The 15,758-nt window shown below is 43.9% G+C and overlaps 1 protein-coding gene across 2 annotated transcripts in view; it reads right to left on the bottom strand.

The window, feature by feature from the left end:
* Positions 1–15,758, bottom strand: part of LOC133545406 (gastrula zinc finger protein XlCGF28.1-like) — an 85,088-nt gene that overhangs the window by 3,215 nt on the left and 66,115 nt on the right. Inside the window, exon 1 of one of the 2 annotated variants that reach the window (XM_061890960.1) lies at positions 293–736. The exons of the other annotated variant lie outside the window; for it this stretch is intronic. Coding sequence (XP_061746944.1) covers positions 293–521 — 229 coding nt within the window. The 5' untranslated portion in view covers positions 522–736. Of the gene's footprint in view, positions 1–292; positions 737–15,758 lie in introns of those variants that run through there. 2 annotated transcript variants of the gene reach the window in all.

Genomic DNA, 15,758 nt, shown 5'->3' on the forward strand with positions numbered 1-15,758 from the left:
TATGTCTAAATTCATGCAGAGGGTTTCAACACAGTGATTTTTATGTAAACTAGAAAATAGATAAATCACTCATTTTAAAAAGGTGTCATCTCCCAATTGTTCTGGACTTTTCCAACTGTTATAAAACACAAACAAATCTTGTTTCTACAGGATAATAATCATGAAGACAATGTCAAATAAAATTCACATATTAAGAGTGCCATCCAATAATTTAGTGAGCAATATACAAGCTGTTGATTCTTTTTGAATGGACTTTTAGGTGACATGATAAGGTAAAAAGATGTCAACAAACCTGCTCTGTGTAGCACAACTTGAGGTTGGAAAACAGCGTCCAGTAGTTCTTGTAGACGTTTGTTCTCCTCCTTTGTCCTAGAAAGTTCCTCCTCGTACTTCGCTACGGTTCTTCCCAACACTCCAAATATTTCTTCAACAATAACATTGAGTTGCTGCTCCATCAACGTTCTCACCTCTTGGAATTCGCACATTTTTTCCTGCGTTATTTCTTTGCTCATGTTTTTCATGTAAACAGCTGCTTTTAAAAGTAAGTAACTAAGTAATTAGTTTGAGTGCAAAAAGAGATGAGATGAAAACGTTGTTAGCATTTTAGGCTCCCAACACCGAGTGATGGGTGGTTGGTGAACAATCCGGCTTTAAAAGATCCTGCTCTCTGAAGTAGCAGCTCTTTGACATCAAAGAACCTTCGAGCAATTATTCCTTTAGTTGAAGGGCAGCTTGCAGCAATGACATGAAAGGTGCATACTGCCACCTATTGCAGCGGAGTATGTCACATGGGCTATATTCATTTACTTACACTGTAAAAACTAATACTGTATGACATTAAAAGCAAGTGGAGTTGTAACTGTATCAAAACAAATGACCATTCATTTTGGGCTTAACTCTACATTTAAATAACTCTTTCTAAGATGCCCTAACTTAGAGAAATATCATTTTAGAAGTTTAGAAAAAGTTTATTAAAAGTGATTATAGGGTGCCGAATGTAAAAGTTCAGTCTAACTTTTTTAGCAGATATATTTCTCAGATTCCACTCACTTTTCTCACATTCAGCCCATTTTCATCCCATTTAAATGTTGACTCTAAATATTATATCTAAATGTTAAATCTAAACCTAAATCTTTAATATTAATCTGTACGTTTAATCTAGACCTAAATTTCAAATCTTAACCTAAATCTTAAATCCAAAAATGAGCGCTAAATGTTATGACTAAACCTAAATCTAAATCTAAATGTTAAATCTAAACCTAAATCTTGAATGTAAATGTGAGCGGTAAATGTTAAAACTAAACCTAAATCTTAAATTTAAATCTACATGTTAAAACTAAATTATTATGTGAGTGTTAAATCGTCAATCTAAGTATACATTTAAATCCAAATCTTAAATCTATATCTATATCTAAATGGGAATGCTAAATCTCCAATCTAAATCTAAATCTTAAATCTTAATCTATATCTAAATGTGAGTGCTAAATTTTCAATATAAATCTAAATTTTCTATCTAAATCTATATCTAAATGTGAGCGCTTCATGTTAAATTTAAACCTAAATCTTAAATCTTAACCTAAATCTTAAATCTGAGTCTAAATCTGAGCGCTAAATGTTAAAACGAAACCTAAATCTTAAATCTAAATCTAAATGTGAAATCTAAACCCAAATCTCGAATCCAAAGCCAAGTGTGAGTGTTGAATGTTGAATCTAAACCTAAATCTTAAATCAAAATGTGAGCGCTAAATGTTCAAATTAAACCTAAATCTTAAATCTAAATTATTATCCAAACATGAGTGTTTAATCTTAAATCCAAATCCAAATGTTAAATTTAAACCCAAATCTTAAATCTACATCTAAATATGAGCACTAAAGGTTAAATGTGAGCACTTAATGTTAAATCTAAACCTAAATCTTAAATCTTAACCTAAATCTTAAATCTCAATCTAAATCTGAGCGCTAAATGTTAAAACTAAACCAAATTCTTAAATCTAAATCTAAATGTTAAATCTAAACCCAAATCTTGAATGTATATCTGAATGTGAATATCTGGTAGATTAATCCTAAATCTTAAATCCAAACTTAAATCTTACATCTAAATGTGACCACTAAATATTAAAACTAAACTTAAATCTTAAATCTAAACCTACATGTTAAACCTAAATTATTTTCTAAATTTGAGTGCTAAATTTTCAAAATAAATCTATATCTAAACGTGAGCGCTAAATGTTAAATGTGAGCATTTGGTGTTAAATCTAAACCTAAATCTTAAATGTTTACCTAAATCTTAAATCTGAATCTAAATCTGAGCGCTAAATGTTAAAACTAAACCTACATCTTAAATCTGAATCTAAATGTGAGTGCTAAATGTTAAATCTAAACCTACATTTTAAATCTAAATCTAAATGTGAGTGCTAAATGTTAAATCTAAATCTTAAATCAAATTTTGAGCACTAAGTTTAAAACTAAATTTAAAATCTAAATCCAAGTCTTAAATCTAAATCTATATCTGGCCGAGTGTGAAGATGAATGTAGAAATGAAGCACAGCTGTCGTGCGGGTGCTGTTGCTGTATGAAGGACATTGAAATAGGACACCAACATGGCGACTTCTCTCCTAGTAGGTGAGATTGTGTGTGCGTGCTGCACTTTAAGTGCACTTCCGCCGCTATAGTCCACACCATTAACGCTAAGTATAACTTTTCCCTATGTTCCTCAGAAAGCTGCTGCTAGCTCATTGACCCTCGTAAGCTAACAACGTTTGCTAGCATGGCTCAGGTGCAAGACAATATTTTGTGATTGGATGAAAGGAGTTTCAGCGACTTTTTCGGAAAAGTAACACAAGTTACCTAGTGTTGAACGTGCTGCAAACCTTAAGTTGTAATTACAGAAGGTGACAAAATTTCCCAAATAGCAATAAGTATTTAGCCCAAAGTTCAATACATGGGAATAGTATACCACGGGAAATCAGAGCATCCCATTCTTTTCTCCATTTTTCTGCTTCTAAATGTGTTGAATGCGTTAATATATCTTTTTTTTTCTTCCTTCAGCCACATAAATATACGTTTTCTTTTTCTGTTGTCTGCAAGACTATTGCAATTATAACTCATTTATCCAACTTCATTATCCTTCTTATAAACTATGTGACCTGAGTAGATTCATTATATATTCTATTGGTTCATAGCAAGTATTTTTAGAGCTGTTTGTCTATTTTATGGAGGGATGTAGTTCATCAAAGAACTGGTATCCAAGTATTAATTTTAAATGGAGAATGGCTTCTGAATGGAATCGTGTGGAGGCCATAGATTCACAGCCCGAGTAGCCAGGGAGAAGGTATATTTTGGAGCTGACAATTTGTAAACAGAGGTCACAACACTGGACGTATATTAGCTGAGGGGGCGTGGCTAAAGGATAGTTCTAGATTGTGATAGAATGTGCAGTGTGTGTGAGGAAAGGTTCACTTCTAACAAGCAGCTGGACAAACAAAGTGTGCAGCTGAGAACCTTGCAGGACTGGAAATATACTCTTTGACTTCAATGATTGAAAGAAAAATGATCCTCTTGGATCACATTTTTCGGGGCCTTACTAGGCATCAAAGTTCTCCAAATCTTGCAAGCAAAAAATCAGACACTTTAGGAGCCCCGAAGCCAAACATCAAATATTAACTCTTGAAAATGTGAAAAATTGTGACCCTCGCCCCAGATTCACTTATCGCCACGGAAATTGCCAACGGCGTCTATCATGACATGAAGAACGTAAAAGTCTCAAGAACCCATATTTGAAAGACGAAAGGAAGTCGGCCGTTATGGTTTCCGTCAGCCATGTTGAAGCCAAAAAGGGGTGGTACTTGAACAAACGCCTCCTCGGGACTTTGACCAAACTTTGACCTGATGGCTCGCCACAGAACTTTCCACATTTATAACTGCTCTACAAACTTAGATTGCAATCAGAGTTGGTACAAATGATGATGATGACACCCTGTCGTGCATAATGGGTCAGTACCTGTTGGTACCCATTGGTGGTGGGCGGAGCCTGGCGGCCAAAACTGCCCCTCGCCATCAACCATCAAATTGTCTTTACTTCTCTTTACATGATGGGATCTCCTTGCAAACTGATATGAGGCTTTTAGGTGGGGGTCTGATTATGAGTAGTCATTAATATCGACACCAACATCGCCTCCTTGTGGTGGAACATTATAACAGTCGTAACTTCCTTCCACATGCTCCAATCTTCCTGTTTTTTTTTATGGTTTTGATTGATTGATTGATTGATTGATTGATTGATTGATACTTTAATTAGTAGATTGCCCAGTTCAGTACATATTCCGTACAATTGACCACTAAATGGTAACACCCAAATAAGTTTTTCAACTTGTTTAAGTCGGGGTCCACGTTAATCAATTCATGGTACAAATATATACTATCAACATAATACAGTCATCACACAAGTTAATCATCATAGTATGTACATTAAATTATTTACATTATTTACAATCCGGGGGGGTGGGATGAGGAGCTTTGGTTGATATCAGAACTTCAGTCATCAACAATTGCATCAACAGAGAAATGTGGACATTGAAACAGTGTAGGTCTTATTTAGTAGGATATGTACAGCCAGCAGAGAACATAGTGAGTTCAGATAGCATAAGAACAAGTATATACATTAGAAGTGCATTTGAGTTGTTTATTATCCGGGGAGATGGGATGTGAATGGAGGAGGGTATTAGTAAAGTGTTGAAGTTGCCTGGAGGTGTTGTTTTAGAGCGGTTTTGAAGGAATATATAGATGCACTTACTTTTATACCTGTTGGGAGTGCATTCCACATTGATAAATGATAAATGGGTTGTACTTGTATAGCGCTTTTCTACCTTCAAGGTACTCAAAGCGCTTTGACACTACTTCCACATTTACCCATTCACACACACATTCACACACTGATGGAGGGAGCTGCCATGCAAGGCGCCAACCAGCACCCATCAGGAGCAAGGGTGAAGTGTCTTGCTCAGGACACAACGGACGTGACGAGGTTGGTACTAGGTGGGATTTGAACCAGGGACCCTCGGGTTGCACACGGCCACTCTTCCACTGCGCCACGCCGTACATTGATGTGGCATAGAAAGATAATGAGTTAAGACCTTTGTTAGATCGGAATATGGGTTTAACGTGGTTTGTGGAGCTCCCCCTGGTGTTGTGGTTATGGCGGTCATTTACGTTAAGGAAGTAGTTTGACATGTACTTCGGTATCAAGGAGGTGTAGCGGATTTTATGGACTAGGCTCAGTGCAAGTTGTTTTACTCTGTACTCCACCCTGAGCCAGCCCACTTTGGAGAAGTGGGTTGGACTGAGGTGTGATCTGGGGTGGAGGTCTAAAAGTAACCGGACTACCTTATTCTGGGATGTTTGGAGTCTAGATTTGAGGGCTTTTGGAGGTGCTGGGGTACCAGGAGGTGCAAGCGTAATCAAAGAAGGGTTGAATGAGAGTTCCCGCTAGAATCCTCAAGGTGCTTTTGTTGACCAGAGAGGAGATTCTGTAGAGGAATCTTGTTCTTTGGTTGACCTTTTTGATCACCTTGGTTGCCATTTTATCACAGGAAAAATTAGCCTCTAGAATGGAACCTAGGTAGGTGGGTCGAGATCATTGTCATTCTACATCCTGTACACAAATTCAAATTTACATTTTAATTACTCGGCACATTTTCTAACAGAATCTTGTTAATAAGCTCAATAAGGTTCAATTCAAATGTAATACAAGTAATATGTAATCCTTTATTTGCACACTTAAGGAGATTTGTTTCCTAGTGAAAAATATGCTACCTCACTAAAAAGATTAATTGTTTAACTATCTATTTTCCATGAATTAATTTAGATCCAGAACACACATTGTTATATATCTTGATATATTATAATGATTATTATAATTGAATTTAAGTTTGTGTAAAATAGTTTCACACAACAAAGTGTGAATACATGTTGTAATGTGTGGGGTTGAGTTATAATTGATATAATACAATTAAGTATGGCAAATGCATGTTGTTTACTTGCCAACTATTAAAATTATATTTAATATACATATTGATACAAAGTCATGTAATATGACGTCGACATTATTCATGTTAATATAAATGATAAATGGGTTGTACTTGTATAGCGCTTTTCTACCTTCAAGGTACTCAAAGCGCTTTGACACTACTTCCACATTTACCCATTCACACACACATTCACACACTGATGGAGGGAGCTGCCATGCAAGGCGCCAACCAGCACCCATCAGGAGCAAGGGTGAGGTGTCTTGCTCAGGACACAACGGACATGACGAGGTTGGTACTAGGTGGGATTTGAACCAGGGACCCTCGGGTTGCGCACGGCCACTCTCTCCACTGCGCCACGCCGAGTTTATTTGCTATCTGTCACGTGGGGGTCGCATTTTAATGCGGGATCGTTCCTCCAACGCAAACATAGACACTCCGGACAACAATTAAAAGGTAAGAATGATTTAATCACAAAACACTGGTACAAAAACACACGAAAAGAAACGCGTGGCGAAAGCACAGAAGCTAATGCTAACACTAGCACAGGATCAGGTAACAAGAAATCTAGAATTACCAACGAAACAGTTGCATACCGCAAACAAGGGACCAAGACCGACTGACGGGACAAGGCAGGCTTAAATAAGGAAGTAATTAACAAAAACAGGTGTGCGTCTGGAACCCTCAGCAGGTGAAATTAATATGTTGCCATGGTGACCAAACGGACTCACAAAAAGGTACACAAACAACAAAGGGAGTCCAAACTAACAGAAAATAACTAAACTAAACATGATCCAGACTACGGATCATGACAGTACCCCCTCCTCAAGGACAGATACCAGATGTCCATAAACAAAAACAAGCAGGGTCAAGAGTCACGGGAGGGCGGAGGGAGGAATTGGCGGTGGGTCGCCAGGCCAAGTATCCCCGAATCCACCGAGGCAAAGTCAAGTGGCGGCGGCGAGTGGAACGCCGCTGCAGCCGGCGAGGCGGGCGACCAGGGAGCGGCCACATCCGTGGCCGACAGGGAGGTGGATGCACTTGGCGTGGCGGACGACCAGGGGGCGGCCACATCCATGGTCGACGTGGAAGTAGGCACGTCGGCGCCGTCGTAACAGGCGTGGACGCAGCAGAAGACGAGGAGTCAGGCGTGAACGCAGCAGAAGACGAGGAGTCAGGCGTGGACGCAGCAGAAGACGAGGAGTCAGGCGTGGACGCAGCAGAAGACGAGGAGTCAGGCGTGGACGCAGCAGAAGACGAGGAGTCAGGCGTGAACGCAGCAGAAGACGAGGAGTCAGGCGTGGACGCAGCAGAAGACGAGGAGTCAGGCGTGGACGCAGCAGAAGACGAGGAGTCAGGCGTGGACGCAGCAGAAGACGAGGAGTCAGGCGTGGACGCAGCAGAAGACGAGGAGTCAGGCGTGGACGCAGCAGAAGACTTGTCAGGCGTGGACGCAGCAGAAGACGTGTCAGGCGTGGACGCAGCAGAAGACGTGTCAGGCGTGGATGCAGCAGAAGACGTGTCAGGCGTGGACGCAGCAGAAGACGTGTCAGGCGTGGACGCAGCAGAAGACGTGTCAGGCGTGGACGCAGCAGAAGACGTGTCAGGCGTGGACGCAGCAGAAGACGTGTCAGGCGTGGACGCAGCAGAAGACGAGACTTGGCTTGGTTCTTGGCATGGCGGTGCTTGGCGGCGTGGAGCTGGTGCTGGTACTTGTCGTGGAGCTGGTGCTGGTACTTGTCGTGGAGCTGGTGCTGGTACTTGTCGTGGAGCTGGTGCTGGTACTTGTCGTGGAGCTGGTGCTGGTACTTGTCGTGGAGCTGGTGCTGGTGCTTGTCGTGGAGCTGGTGCTGGTGCTTGTCGTGGAGCTGGTGCTGGTGCTTGTCTTGGAGCTGGTGCTGGTGCTTGTCGTGGAGCTGGTGCATGTGCTTGTCGTGGAGCTGGTGCTGGTGCTTGTCGTGGAGCTGGTGCTGGTGCTTGTCGTGGAGCTGGTGCTGGTGCTTGGCGTGGTGCTGGTGCTGGTGCTTGGCGTGGTGCTGGTACTGGTACTTGGCGTGGTGCTGGTACTGGTACTGGGCGTGGTGCTGGTACTGGTACTGGGCGTGGTGCTGGTACTGGTCGTGGAGCTGGTGCTGGTACTGGTCGTGGAGCTGGTGGAGGCGGCCTAGGAGGAGGTTGCGGCTTGGCTGGGCGCAGTTGTGCCACTCCCCCCGCACCGCCCCTCTGCCCCAGCCCCCCCCCCCCCCCCCCCCCCCCCCAAGGGGCGGATACCAGACGCACTTCTTGCGGTCTGGAACCGTCTTTCGGGGTGGGTGGAGGGAGGTTAGGAGGTGGGTAGAATCCTCCCCTAAAAAATGTTCAGCCAGTTCATTTTCCTCCCCTAAAAAATGTTCAGCAAGTGCATCTCCCTCTCCCACCTGAGATTGTGTGGGAAGACAAGAAGAAAACGTCCGTGTCGTGGGCAGGACTAGAGCCATGGGGGGCGGAGCTTGGCAATCAAAAGAAGACTGAGGAAATCTAAATTTCAAAAAAATGTCCTGGTAGTGTTTTATCTTTGAATTATAGTCTTTTGTAGGTGACTTACACCTGGAGACAGAAGGCACAACAAGAACATTATGGTCCGTGACTTCCTTAGATGACGCCGGCGGAATGATGTCATCGCCGCGCGCCGATTCAGTGACGTCATCAGAAGTGGGCGGAGTGACGTCATGAAGAGTGGATGGAGTGAAGTCGTAGCCGGAGTTCATTTTGTTAGCAGCCCAATCAGAAAATTGTTTGGCAAAATGAGTGACTGGATTACCAAACATCGGCGGCGAGGAAAACTTTGCTGCTTGTGGCGTCTTGCTGTCCGGAGGAGTCTGAGGGAGCGGCGCGTCCCGGTAGCGAAGTGGAGCCCTTTTGGACGGCTTCCGTCTTCGCTGACGCGTCCGGTACCGTGGTGGATCGATGTCCTCGGGCCATACGGAGGTGATCGGAATCAACTTGCCATTAGGACCCCACATCAGGTCCTGGCGCTCCAAGGGCGAGTGGCGTAGAGTCTCCGCTTCCATTGCTCTCCACGTACCTTGCTCCACATCTTCAGAGTCTATGGCGAAGGAACTGTAAGCTTGGTCCCTTCTGTCACGTGGGGGTCGCATTTTAATGCAGGATCGTTCCTCCAACGCAAACATAGACACTCCGGACAACAATTAAAAGGTAAGAATGATTTAATCACAAAACACTGGTACAAAAACACACGAAAAGAAACGCGTGGCGAAAGCACAGAAGCTAATGCTAACACTAGCACAGGATCAGGTAACAAGAAATCTAGAATTACCAACGAAACAGTTGCATACCGCAAACAATGGACCAAGACCGACTGACGGGACAAGGCAGGCTTAAATAAGGAAGTAATTAACAAAAACAGGTGTGCGTCTGGAACCCTCAGCAGGTGAAATTAATATGTTGCCATGGTGACCAAACGGACTCACAAAAAGGTACACAAACAACAAAGGGAGTCCAAACTAACAGAAAATAACTAAACTAAACATGATCCAGACTACGGATCATGACACTAACCAGTTCTACTTCTGAGTATTTTATTTTTTTATTGAACAATTAAACATACATTAACAATGTATAGACACATTAAGGTACTTTTCAATACAATCAATCAATCAATCAATGTTTACTTATATAGCCCTAAATCACTAGTGTCTCAAAGGGCTGCACAAACCACCACGACATCCTCGGTAGGCCCACATAAGGGCAAGGAAAACTCACACCCAGTGGGACATCGGTGACAATAATGATCCAGTGGGACGTCTGTGACAATAATGATTATGAGAACCTTAGAGAGGAGGAAAGCAATGGATGTCGAGCGGGTCTAACATGATACTGTGAAAGTTCAATCCACAATGGATCCAACACAGTCGCGAGAGTCCAGTCCAAAGCGGGTCCAACTCAGCAGCGAGAGTCCCGTTCACAGCGGAGCCAGCAGGAAACCATCCCAAGCGGAGGCGGATCAGCAGCGCAGAGATGTCGAGGCGGATCAGCAGCGCAGAGATGTCCCCAGCCGATACACAGGCAAGCAGTACATGGCCACCGGATCGGACCGGACCCCCTCCACAGGGGAGAGTGGGACATAGAAGAAAAAGAAAAGAAACAGCAGATCAACTGGTCTAAAAAGGGAGTCTATTTAAAGGCTACAGTATACAAATGAGTTTTAAGGTGAGACTTAAATGCTTCTACTGAGGTGGCATCTCGAACTGTTACCGGGAGGGCATTCCAGAGTACTGGAGCCCGAACGGAAAACGCTCTATAGCCCGCAGACTTTTTTTGGGCTTTGGGAATCACTAACAAGCCGGAATCCTTTGAACGCAGATTTCTTGCCGGGACATATGGTACAATACAATCGGCAAGATAGGATGAAGCTAGACCGTGTAGTATTTTATACGTAAGTAGTAAAACCTTAAAGTCACATCTTAAGTGCACAGGAAGCCAGTGCAGGTGAGCCAGTACAGGCGTAATGTGATCAAACTTTCTTGTTCTTGTCAAAAGTCTAGCAGCCGCGTTTTGTACCAACTGTAATCTTTTAATGCTAGACATGGGGAGACCCGAAAATAATACGTTACAGTAGTCAAGGCGAGACGTAACAAACGCATGGATAATGATCTCAGCGTCCTTAGTGGACAGAATGGAGCGAATTTTAGCGATATTACGGAGATGAAAGAAGGCCGTTTTAGTAACGCTTTTAATGTGTGCCTCAAAGGAGAGAGTTGGGTCGAAGATAATACCCAGATTCTTTACCGTGTCGCCTTGTTTAATTGTTTGGTTGTCAAATGTTAGAGTTGTATTATTAAATAGAGTTCGGTGTCTAGCAGGACCGATAATCAGCATTTCCGTTTTTTTGGCATTGAGTTGCAAAAAGTTAGCGGACATCCATTGTTTAATTTCATTAAGACACGCCTCCAGCTGACTACAATCCGGCGTGTTGGTCAGCTTTAGGGGCATGTAGAGTTGGGTGTCATCAGCATAACAGTGAAAGCTAACACCGTATTTGCGTATGATGTCACCTAGCGGCAGCATGTAGATGCTGAAGAGTGCAGGGCCAAGGACCGAACCCTGGGGAACTCCACACGTTACCTTAACGTAGTCCGAGGTCACATTGTTATGGGAGACACACTGCATCCTATCAGTAAGATAAGAGTTAAACCAAGACAGGGCTAAGTCTGACATACCAAATCGTGTTTTGATACGTTCTAATAAAATATTATGATCGACGGTATCGAAAGCAGCGCTAAGATCGAGGAGCAGCAACATAGATGACGCATCAGAATCCATCGTTAGCAATAGATCATTAGTCATTTTTGCGAGGGCTGTCTCCGTCGAGTGATTTGCCCTGAAACCGGATTGAAAGGTTTCACATAGATTGTTAGACGCTAAGTGTTCATTTAACTGCTCCGCAACAATTTTTTCGAGGATTTTTGAAATAAAGGGAAGGTGAGACACCGGTCGGTAGTTTACCATGAGGTCAGGATCGAGGTTAGGTCTTTTAAGAAGAGGATGAATAACCGCTTTTTTGAATGCTAGGGGAACAGTGCCCGAGGAAAGTGATAAGTTTATAATATTTAGCACTGATGGACCTAATAATACAAAGAGCTCCTTGATCAGTTTCCCAGGAAGAGGGTCTAGTAAACATGTTGTTTGTTTTATTCCATTTACACGTTGTAACAATTCCTCTAATGTTATTTCCTCAAAACGAGAGAAACTATTTTGGAGGGCAGTATCCGCCGTATATACAATCGTGTCAGTGTTAATAGAACCCCGTTGTAGCTGGGACGCATTGTCTTTAATCTCCTTTCTAATGACTTCAATTTTCTTACTAAAGAATTGCATAAAGTCATCAGCTGAGTGGGTGGAGCTACTGGAAGGAGTCCCTTGTTGGGTAAGCGATGCTACCGTACTAAACAAAAATTTAGGATCGTTTTTATTACGGTGGATGAGATTTGAGTAATAATTAGCTTTAGCTAAGGTAAGCATGCGTTTATAAGTTATTAAACCATCACTAAATGCTTGATGGTGCACCTCAAGTTTAGTCGTGCGCCATTTGCGTTCCAGCTTTCTGCATAATAATTTCTGAGCTCTAGTTTCTTCTGTAAACCACGGGGTGCGCTTTTTTGGAGCCTTTTTTAACTTTAGCGGTGCTATGTTATCAATGGTTTCGCGCAGGGCGTCGTTAAAGTTGTTAGTGAGGTTATCAATAGAGCCCACATACTTTGGGAATGGTGCCATTACCGAGGGCAGTAGGTCAGCAAGAGTTGTCGTTGTGGCCGTATTAATGTTGCGGCTGCTATAGCAGTTATTATTATTATTAGTTTGACGAACATGCGTCTGAACCTCGAATTTTATAAGGTAATGATCGGACAATACTTTAGTATACGGGAGTATCGTAACTTTGGAAGCGGTGATACCCCTGACAAGCACTAGGTCTATCGTATTACCGTTGCGATGCGTGGGTTCATTTATTATTTGTGTGAGACCACAGCTATCAATTATAGTCTGGAGCGCTACGCACGGTGGGTCCGATGGGGTATTCATATGGATATTAAAGTCCCCCATTATGATTATATTATCGGCGTGTGTCACTAGATCAGCAACGAACTCTGAGAATTCATTGATAAAGTCCGAACAGGGCCCTGGGGGGCGGTAGATAACAGCCAGGTGTAGAGGCAGCGGTGTGACAGACCTCATAGTAAGCACCTCAAACGATTTATATTTATTATTTATGTTAGGACTAAGGTTAAAGTTTTCGTTGTATATTAGTGCGACCCCCCCACCCCTTTTAAGCGGACGGGCAATATGCGCATGTGTAAAGTTAGGAGGACATGCCTCATTTAGCGCAAAAAAGTCGTTTGGTTTAAGCCAGGTTTCACTGAGACCGATGACGTTAAGATTGTTGTCTCTGATAATATCATTAACTAACAACGTTTTGGGAGACAATGATCTTATGTTTAAAAAACCTATATTATAGGTAGTGGGCTGTTTTAGGGAATTTTTGATCAAATTATCCGTAGTAGCAATATTAATAATGTTGTGTTTATTATGCCCAGTGCATTCAGTATAATTACGGCCATATCTAGGAATTGATACGACAGGAATGTTCCGATTGTTTGTTTGTTGCTTTGATAAACTGCACGCATCATGGTTAGCCACCTCAGTAACGGGGATTTTCCGATTGTTTGTTTGTTGCTTTGATAAACTGCACGCATCATAGTTAGCCACCTCAGTAAAACACATGTCCAACTCTGAAACACTCAAAGCAGAAAAAACTTGTTCTAATTTAACTGACTCCTTACCCAGACCAGTAGTCTCGCATTTTCCATCTAAATCCGTCTTCGGGATGGAGGGAAGTGGTGTTCTGTGGGGATTAGCCTTCTGCTTTGTTTTTAGCCCCGCTCGACATCCGCGTTTCCGATCACACCGCTGGCGTCTGCTCCGTAGACGGCCCCCGCTGCTACTAGACTCCCCTGCTTCACAGGCCGCTGGATGTAGCCGCCGACGAATCCCCATGCTAGTTAGCATGTTTAGCACGCCCGCGTCTATCAGTCCAAAACGGCCCAATATGTCCATATCCAGAAGTGTCTGGCGGTCGTACGTGATCACGGAGTGACCACGATGTGAGCCAGCCATGAAGTCTGCAGAACTGTCCGGCATTTCCGCCAAATGTTCCATCTTTAGCAAGAGCACCGCAGTGTCGCAGCCCGTCCGGGCGCCGCCATCTTGCCAATATGAGTCAATGTTTTTTTTTTTATTTTACTCAGCAATATAAAGTACATCACATTAAATCCAATCCTCCTATAAACAAAACCCGTTAAAGAAAATAAAAGTAAATATGACAGACCATTCGAATAAGATTAAAATTTAAATAAATAAACTTGTGCTTAAACATGCTTATTTAGAGCCACTTAAAGTATTAAAATAAATATTATTAAGTGTTTTTTCTATTTTGTACAGTCTTCCAAGATGGAATTGATACATTGAAATCATTAACACAATGTTAGAATTTGGATTTCACTTTAAGAAATACACCTTTGTGTATGAGCAGTGAGGGATGCTGTCAAGCTGAAGAAGGAGTCCTATCGGGTTCTTTTGGCTCATAGGAATCCGGAGGCAGTGGACGGGTACCGACGGGCCAAGCGGTGTGCAGCTTTAGCGGTCGCGGAGGCAAAAACTCAGACATGGGAAGAGTTCGGGGAAGCCATGGAAAACGACTTCCGGACGGCTTCGAAGCGATTCTGGACCACCATACGCCGCCTCAGGAAGGGGAAGCAGTGCACTATCAACACCGTGTATGGTGCGGATGGTGTTCTGCTGACTTCGACTGCGGATGTTGTGGATCGGTGGAGGGAATACTTCGAAGACCTCCTCAATCCCACCAACACGTCTTCCTTTGAGGAAGCGGTGCCTGGGGAATCTGTGGTGGGCTCTCCTATTTCTGGGGCTGAGGTTGCTGAGGTAGTTAAAAAGCTCCTCGGCAGCAAGGCCCCGGGGGTGGATGAGATCCGCCCGGAGTTCCTTAAGGCTCTGGATGCTGTGGGGCTGTCTTGGTTGACAAGACTCTGCAGCATCGCGTGGACATCGGGGGCGGTACCTTTGGATTGGCAGACCGGGGTGGTGGTCCCTCTCTTTAAGAAGGGGGACCGGAGGGTGTGTTCCAACTATCGTGGGATCACACTCCTCAGCCTTCCCGGTAAGGTTTACTCAGGTGTACTGGAGAGGAGGCTTCGCCGGATAGTCGAACCTCGGATTCAGGAGGAACAGTGTGGTTTTCGTCCTGGTCGTGGAACTGTGGATCAGCTCTATACTCTCGGCAGGGTTCTTGAGGGTGCATGGGAGTTTGCCCAACCAGTCTACATGTGCTTTGTGGACTTGGAGAAGGCATTCGACCGTGTCCCTCGGGAAGTCCTGTGGGGAGTGCTCAGAGAGTATGGGGGACCGGACTGTCTTATTGTGGCGGTCCGCTCCCTGTATGATCAGTGTCAGAGCTTGGTCCGCATTGCTGGCAGTAAGTCGGACACGTTTCCAGTGAGGGTTGGACTCCGCCAAGGCTGTCCTTTGTCACCGATTCTGTTCATAACTTTTATGGACAGAATTTCTAGGTGCAGCCAAGGCGTTGAGGGGATCCGGTTTGGTGGCCACGGGATTAGGTCTCTGCTTTTTGCAGATGATGTGGTCCTGATGGCTTCATCTGGCCGGGATCTTCAGCTCTCACTGGATCGGTTCGCAGCAGAGTGTGAAGCGACCGGAATGAGAATCAGCACCTCCAAGTCAGAGTCCATGGTTCTCACCCGGAAAAGGGTGGAGTGCCATCTCCGGGTTGGGGAGGAGACCCTGCCCCAAGTGGAGGAGTTCAAGTACCTAGGAGTCTTGTTCACGAGTGGGGGAAGAGTGGATCGTGAGATCGACAGGCGGATCGGTGCGGCGTCTTCAGTAATGCGGACGTTGTATCGATCCATTGTGGTGAAGAAGGAGCTGAGCCGGAAGGCAAAGCTCTCAATTTACCGGTCGATCTACGTTCCCATCGTCACCTATGGTCATGAGCTTTGGGTCATGACCGAAAGGATAAGATAACGGGTAAAAGCGTCCGAAATGAGTTTCCTCCGCCGGGTAGCGGGGCTCTCCATTAGAGATAGGGTGAGAAGCTCTGCCATCCGGGAGGAGCTCAACGTAAAGCCGCTGCTCCTCCACATCGAG

The sequence above is a fragment of the Nerophis ophidion genome, linkage group LG28 (assembly GCF_033978795.1).
Source record: "Nerophis ophidion isolate RoL-2023_Sa linkage group LG28, RoL_Noph_v1.0, whole genome shotgun sequence".
NCBI classification, from domain to species: domain Eukaryota; kingdom Metazoa; phylum Chordata; class Actinopteri; order Syngnathiformes; family Syngnathidae; genus Nerophis; species Nerophis ophidion.